The following is a 7,500-nucleotide window of genomic DNA, read 5'->3' on the forward strand; positions in this document are numbered from 1 at the left end:
TCATTACATGGAGGACATGGCCATTGGATCAAACATACTACTAAATTATTATCACACCTTGTATTAAACTACATTATTGAGACTATGGCCCTTAAACAGTGTACACTTTTCCTCAACCATATGTATAGTAGGATGGAAGCAAGGTACGATCTGGTTGGCTTGTAGTCGGTTAGGTTGTGTATTCGTCGCCTGCCACAGCCAAATGTTTCAACACATTTAAAACATTCAGGAGTGGATCTAAATCTCTCGTCGATGTTTAAAACCTAGAAGTACGGATTAAAGAAGTCGGCAGCCGACGGCTAGAAGTCTGGAGGGCTTGTAAGTAAGTTCGAAAGCATTCGGAGCTAGGATGAGAGTTTACGTAGGTAATGTGCTGTTGTGAAGTGTTTAAAAAAATGGTTCGTACATGGTCGTCGCGAAAGATAGGTCTGATTCTGGTCAGACTGCTCCCGACGTACCGCCAACCTTGAGTTAAGGTACGGGAAGGTTGTAAATGTGTAACAGGTTGACTTTCAAAGACCTTATTCTGTACATTGGTGCACATTTGCAATCTTATACGGCTGAGCACTTACCATCATAAGTTGTACTTGAATTTTCTTAGGACATTTGATTGCACCATCAAGATACTGATAACTCAATGTTCCATTTAAACCCCTTTCAACTAGACGCCACGACTGCTGACGCGACAAATCATAAATTAACATCGTGCATCAGATTCCAGTTATAAGCTCAAGCTAAGGATCAGATAAATCTAATTTTTGTCACTCAGCCATAATCTATTGGGGCCCTATATATATCCCGCGAGCCTTGTGTCGGCCTAAAAATGCCAAAATAATGGACTAAAAATACTATCTCCATCTTTTCAACAGGCAAACATAGTGTCTAAGGCAAATGCAAAGAAACTAGTCATTGCGCTGGAACCCGAGAGTGCCTCCCTGTTCTGTCGGGAGCTGCCTGTAAACCAGTTCGCAGGAGAACGAGAAGGAGACGGCAGCGACACGCTGAACATGGCGCCCGGGACACGCTACATGGTCGTCGACTGTGGGGGTAGGTGTTCTTTGACTCTTCCAAAAATACTACTAGTAACTGAAAACTTCATTAAACATGGCAATTAATTTATTATGCAACGTAAAAACGGCACGTGTTCACAACTTGATGCGGTTTTTTCAGAGTAGAATATATATACACTGGGGAGTGGACCTAAATTAGATCTCTCGGTGATGTTTAAAACCTAGAAGTACGGGTTATTTACATTGAAGAGGAAAGAGATTACTGCTTTAAAAGTCGATGACATGTCCATATTAATTAATTCGTGAGAGATTTGGTACAAGGTGGGGATTCAGTCGGACGGAGTCGGCAGCCTGTGGCTAGAAGTCTGGAGGACTATTTTGAAAAAAAAAACACCAAATGTTACCTCACACAAAAATACAAAAAAATGCATTCATCGTTATCGTATTAAGAAAAATCAGTCTCGAAATTTGGTATTTGGTGACCTTTTTTTTTCGGCGCGCGCATTTTGCGAAACCAAATGCAGCCAACAGGAAACGTATACACATTGCTAAAGTGATATATTCGTGTTCTTTTTTTTTCTCAGGTGGAACTGTTGACATCACAGTACACGAGGTTCGACCAGACAACAGAGTCAAAGAGGCCTATGCAGCAACAGGGGGTGCGTGGGGAGGGACGCAGGTTGACGAACAGTTCGTTGCTTTGACAGAAGAAGTATTCGATAAGTCGTTCATTGACGACTACCGCTCGTCCTATCCGTCCGAATGGCAACAGTGGATGGACTCGTTTGAGACAAAAAAACGTTCTACCACTTCCGAATCTGGGTCTGTCAACTTCCCCATTCACTATCACTTCAATGATTTTCACAAGCGTGTGAAGGGTAGTGACGTTAAAGAGTCTATTGATAATTGTGATGTAGAGAGGGTGCGTTTCTCGAATGGGTTTCTTTGCATACAGGGTGAAACGATGCGCGAACTGTTCAAAGACGTGATAGACGATATTCTAGATCACGTAGAAACGCTGATGCGAAAGAAAGGGCTGTCCAATCTAGCATACGTTTTCCTTGTGGGGGGTTTCAGTGAGTCTCCCTTGCTCCAACACGCCTTCAAGAAAAGGTTCTCAAACCATGTCCGTGTTTTGGTACCGAACGATGCTAGTTTGGCAGTGGTTCGGGGGGCCGTGAAGTTTGGCCACACTCCCCACCTGATAAGCGAGCGAATCAGCCCCAGAACGTACGGTGTTGAATGTGTGTCTGCATACAACAGTCGCTTACACAGAGGGGGGAAGTTGTTTCTTGGCCGTTGCATGGACGCTTTTCACAAGTTTGTCGAAGCTGGTGAATCTGTCGTGGTAGGGACTGCCAGAAACCACATTTTTTACCCCCTTTATCCCGACCAAACAAAGGCCAATATAAACGTGTACGGCTCATATGACACTGACACCAACATTACATCCGCCCCAGGGGTAGAAAAGTTGGGGATTACCGTGCTAGACATGCCCGAAACCACCGGGGGTGCAGATAGACAGATAAAAATAACCTTCTATTTTGGCGACACAGAAATCGAAGTCGATGCTGTAGACGTAACTACGGGTTCAAAAGCAAACGTTGAGGTTAATTTTCTGGATGACAATATAAGGCTTTAAGTAAAAAAGTCATGGTGTCACTAAAAAGTTCAAGAGACACATGGGAAAATCCAAATCTCCAAAGATAGCCACAAGTTGTTAAATCCCTTCCTTTTGCCACGCAAGGAGCAAATATTATTGACAAGGGTATATACACAAAAACATCTTCAAGTAAACTACGTACAGGGACGCATCGTGAGTTACCATCGTATTAGAATGGGCATTTCCTAACATTGTAGCTACATTTACGGTGTCATTTTTATTTATGTAACATTTCATGTGCTGCCGTATTGAAATCTTGTTCTTGTGTCATTATGTAATGTTAGAAAGATTCATAATGCTTCTAAATGAGTCAATAAATATGCCACGCAATATTAGATAGTATAGAATATTCAGTTATCGTGCTTTATTTTGTGGTGTTGTTAGATAGATGTAGATTCTATTTCAAATACTGGACATCTATATCAAGATATTCAAACGCGCTTGATAAAATACTTATCTGCTATTTTTTTTCCTGCCATGTTGAGTTTTCTAATGCTTCTCCTCTTTGGTTAAAGACAATGTACGGAATGTATGTTTTAGATGATGTATATGCTTTTTAAAAATTATAGTTATAAGTGAGCGTGAGATCAGCATACAATACGGTGACGTTTGTGTTTTTTAAAAATTATAGTTATAAGTGAGCGTGAGATCAGTATACACTACGGTGACGTTTGTGTTTTTTAAAAATTATAGTTATAAGTGAGCGTGAGATCAGCATACACTACGGTGACGTTTGTGTTTTTTAAAAATTATAGTTATAAGTGAGCGTGAGATCAGTATACACTACGGTGACGTTTGTGTTTTTTAAAAATTATAGTTATAAGTGAGCGTGAGATCAGTATACACTACGATGACGTTTGTGTTTTTTAAAAATTATAGTTATAAGTGAGCGTGAGATCAGTATACACTACGGTGACGTCTGTGGCTTATCAGTGAAGTGAGGCCTACAGTGTTATGAACACTTCGATAATAGAAAATCCATGTTAACTTGCATTAAAAAAATTGCTCGGACAATCTTCTACCTTATTAAAGTTTTTTTTCTTCATAACAATGCATGCATACATTACTTACAATCTAAAAACATAAACAATCATCATTACATCAAGTGTCCAAATCCTGGTTGAAAAAATATTTTACATCATCCCTAAATATGTTGAAAAGTGATAGACCGTTCACATATTTCTTTCCCTTACACCATGTCCTCCGGATCCAGACTGCATATTTTGCTTTGTTCATTGTAGTATTTATGTTTCTAACTGTGTTAGGCTTGTTAGATAAGTATGTTTTGTATCCTTGTATTATGATATCATAACCAATTTTAACATCACAGTGAAAGGATTTCCAGAAAACATTCAACCTACTATATGAAATAAACAAATGCTTATAATCATCAGTGCAGTTGCATAAGTCACAAACATTACAAGTTTTTAGCTATATACGGTGTAGAAGCTTATAGTTCAATTGCGTTTTTCCATATGTTTGGTTATTCCATATGTTTTTCCATATAGGCTTACAATTTGAGTTAATGCCCTCACAAAATATACCAGTTCCCGGTGCTACGTACACAGGTAACTCAAAGAAATGGTGTGTTTTAAAAGAAAGTATACTACAGTCTACGTAACTATACAGAGTATTGAATGGCATAGAAAATATTAGACGTACTCGGGCTCGATTTGTATGACCTGGGCGTCATACGAAATAATACAACTCAATATTACACACAACAGAATGACAGACGTAGAGAAATGTAACGTTGAACGCTGTTTTCATGATAAAATACTTGCTGTCAATTATTTCTCTTCATGGAAACGCCTCTCTATTGTGAATAAATTTAGCGTGAAATTTGGTATGACGAATTGCGTGTGGAATTCCCATGTGAAAACAGCCACCCTTTAGTTCTGAATAGTCAATTTTCTCTGTCTTTTTAGGCCCGGCGTATTCATATTACTCATGCATATTTTACCTGTATTTGGAACTTTGACGGGTCTAATATGTGTTTTGGTCTAATATGTGTTTTGACTATTATTTATTACCTGTAGCCTTTACTAAGCCTTTTCTAAAGGGTTAGGATAGAATTTGGCAAAAAAAAAAAGATTTGACTGGAAATGAGTCCACGGTTAGCGTTTGGTTTCCTCATTGGACCTTCGAGAACAAATGAAATCTACTGAGAACAAAATATCTTGGCTAATTACTAGTATTCTTCCCGTTTTTTTAACCCACCTTGTTAGTCAGTTGAAGATGTATTACATTCAACAAGTACTTCGATGATATTTCTCTTACAACAAAGCCCGTCGTCACAAGTGTACCAAACATACAGGCGCATGCGCTCAGCGCTCCTGTAAATTTATTATTCAGTCAACACAGACGGCGTCTCACCCTAGACACGGCCACATTCCAATATAACAAAGATCCCGTCTTGCTTGTGAAGACTGATGTCTGACAACCTCGATCTCTTAAACGTGCTGCTAGTCGCTGCAATCGACTTTGGCACAACATTTAGTGGATATGGGTTCGCATTTCCGCACTCTAAGGATAATGAAAAAAATGATGACCCGATTTATCTCAACAAGAATTGGGGGCAAAACCTCGGATGTCAATCGTATAAAGCTCCCACTACTGTTCTCTTTGGCCCTGACAAAAAATTCATCGCATTTGGATTCGAGGCGGTGGAGAAGTACGCAACTCTGACGGAAAATGGAGAAGACAAGTCATACTACTTTTTCGAACACTTTAAGATGAGACTACATTCTAACCACTCGGTAAGGATGCCTCTTATATCTGTTAAGATGTAAACACTGAGCAGCATAACCTGTCGAGAGTAAAAAATTCCACAAGTAACTAGTCATAAACATAAACATTACTGTGTATCATGTCCGTTAGGTAACGCATGTACATATTACGTCGATGAAGGTTAGACATCCAGGTAATACGATATGCCAAAAAACAGTTACTCAAGCAACTGCATATGATTTTGAAAACGTCAGACGTTTCAGCTAGAATCCACTAGCTTTCGTCAGTGACTGAGAGACCAGAGGGGAAAGTAGGTTTATATACACAACCTGTTGATTGATATGCAAATAAAGTGAAGACAAATTTTTGGAAGTCATGTACATAAGTCATTTTTGGAACGCATGTTCATATTGTTTGTCTACAATTTTAATAAAGTTTTTCCTCCCACAGGAAATCAGAAGGGACATGCCCCTCGCGGCTAGTAACGGGAAGACTTTGCCTGCGTTGGACGTCTTCTCGAAATCTCTGAAATTCCTTAGCGACCACCTGAGAGAGGCGGTGAAAATTAATACCGGCACAGAAATAGAGGCAAGCAGCATTCGGTGGGTCATCACTGTCCCAGCTATATGGAGCGATGCGGCCAAACACTTCATGAGGGAAGCAGCGTACAAGGTACTTTAGTAGCAAAATACTAGTAGTGTTGAGTTCAAATACGATTTAAGTAATTTATGACCAGAAATGAAATCGGCATCATGTTTGTCTGCTTAACCTTACATATTTGATGAAAACTAGAATTTGGACATGTGCAGATATTAATTTGTATGGCACGTTACCAAAAATGCACTTTTTACCACATCATATAAAAATATCTCCGTGTACCTTAAAATGATAAACAGAACATGTTCATGTGCATGTTATCCATCCACACACCATCTTTTTTGGTTGATATGGCATTTGTGTCCCGGAAAATATGTAGTGTGTGTATACCAATAGAATATGGTTTATCAATTTGAATATAAAAATCACATTGGAACTCAAGGATGCTTTAGATCTAAAGGTTCTGAAACACCTGAAGAAGGTGGCCTGGTGACAGTAGCCAATTTATACAATGGTCGTAATGCTTATAAATGAAGCTGTAAATCATCAGGGCGTAGTGTCTACATACCATGTAAACCATGATTATAGTAAGTGTAGTGTCTATATACCATACATAAGTATAGTAAAGTTGTCCCACATTTAGTTCTGATATGCCATTTAACATTTTTATACACGTACTCATGCCATGTACCCAATAATAAGCTGAAGTGTCCCTACAGTCCAAGTCTACGGCTTTTGAAGTAACCATGTCAAGTTTGAAAGAGCACGGCTTTTAAACGACTTATCGTAATCCAAAGGAAATCAAAGGCATGAATTGTGTATGGTGTCGTTAATACGGCGATTTTCTGTACTGACAGTCAAAAACATGGAACTTAAAGAACTTGCCCAACACGCCTGTACACCCTGATATTTGGAACAGCTGACTTTCCTTCCTATAATCCGACAACTTACATTCTTATCATACCCATGATACCATATATGATTTATATTTACTTCAGGCTGGTATCGCTTCATTGGACCAAAGAAAACACCTACTTATAGCGTTGGAACCAGAAGCAGCCTCTCTGTTCTGCCGACAACTGAATGTTTCTAAATTCAGGGAAGACACGGATAAACCACAATTACTCCAGATGGACCCAGAAAATTGTTACATGGTCGTCGACTGTGGAGGTATTTATGTGTCCTGCGTATTTTCAGGAAATAACGTGCAAAGTAGAGAAACGTATTCACTCGGTTCCCCACTTGTACACATGTATTTATATGTATGACTAGTGGAGCGCACGTGTCTTTGCTTGCAGTTTCACCTTCACCTCAGAATTTCGGTGGTATTTGTATGTTTTATGTATGTATGTCTCTATGTCTATGTGGTTTAGCACAATAACAAACTGTGGATGGGTTGTCATGAAATTCGGTAGATGGGTAGAGAGAAGCACCGCTATACAAATGAAGGAAATGCTCTAATATTACTCTAATGGTAAATGACAGGAATTTTATGACTGC

At 39.2% G+C, this 7,500-nt stretch overlaps 2 protein-coding genes across 2 annotated transcripts in view; both read left to right on the forward strand.

The window, feature by feature from the left end:
* LOC109469364 (heat shock 70 kDa protein 12A-like) overlaps window positions 1-2,652 on the forward strand; it is a 3,870-nt gene extending 1,218 nt beyond the window's left edge. Inside the window, exons 3-4 of the mRNA XM_019767866.1 lie at window positions 870-1,047; window positions 1,595-2,652. Of these exons, the coding sequence (XP_019623425.1) occupies window positions 870-1,047; window positions 1,595-2,652 (1,236 nt within the window). The remainder of the gene's footprint in view (window positions 1-869; window positions 1,048-1,594) is intronic.
* A 2,453-nt stretch (window positions 2,653-5,105) lies between these two features.
* The window catches only part of LOC109469365 (heat shock 70 kDa protein 12A-like), a 3,801-nt gene continuing 1,406 nt past the window's right edge, over window positions 5,106-7,500 (forward strand). Inside the window, exons 1-3 of the mRNA XM_019767868.1 lie at window positions 5,106-5,432; window positions 5,854-6,075; window positions 6,999-7,170. Coding sequence (XP_019623427.1) covers window positions 5,106-5,432; window positions 5,854-6,075; window positions 6,999-7,170 — 721 coding nt within the window. The remainder of the gene's footprint in view (window positions 5,433-5,853; window positions 6,076-6,998; window positions 7,171-7,500) is intronic.

The sequence above is a fragment of the Branchiostoma belcheri genome, unplaced genomic scaffold (genome assembly GCF_001625305.1).
Source record: "Branchiostoma belcheri isolate BF01 breed outbred unplaced genomic scaffold, Haploidv18h27 scaffold200, whole genome shotgun sequence".
In the NCBI taxonomy this organism is placed as follows: Eukaryota; Metazoa; Chordata; class Leptocardii; order Amphioxiformes; family Branchiostomatidae; genus Branchiostoma; species Branchiostoma belcheri.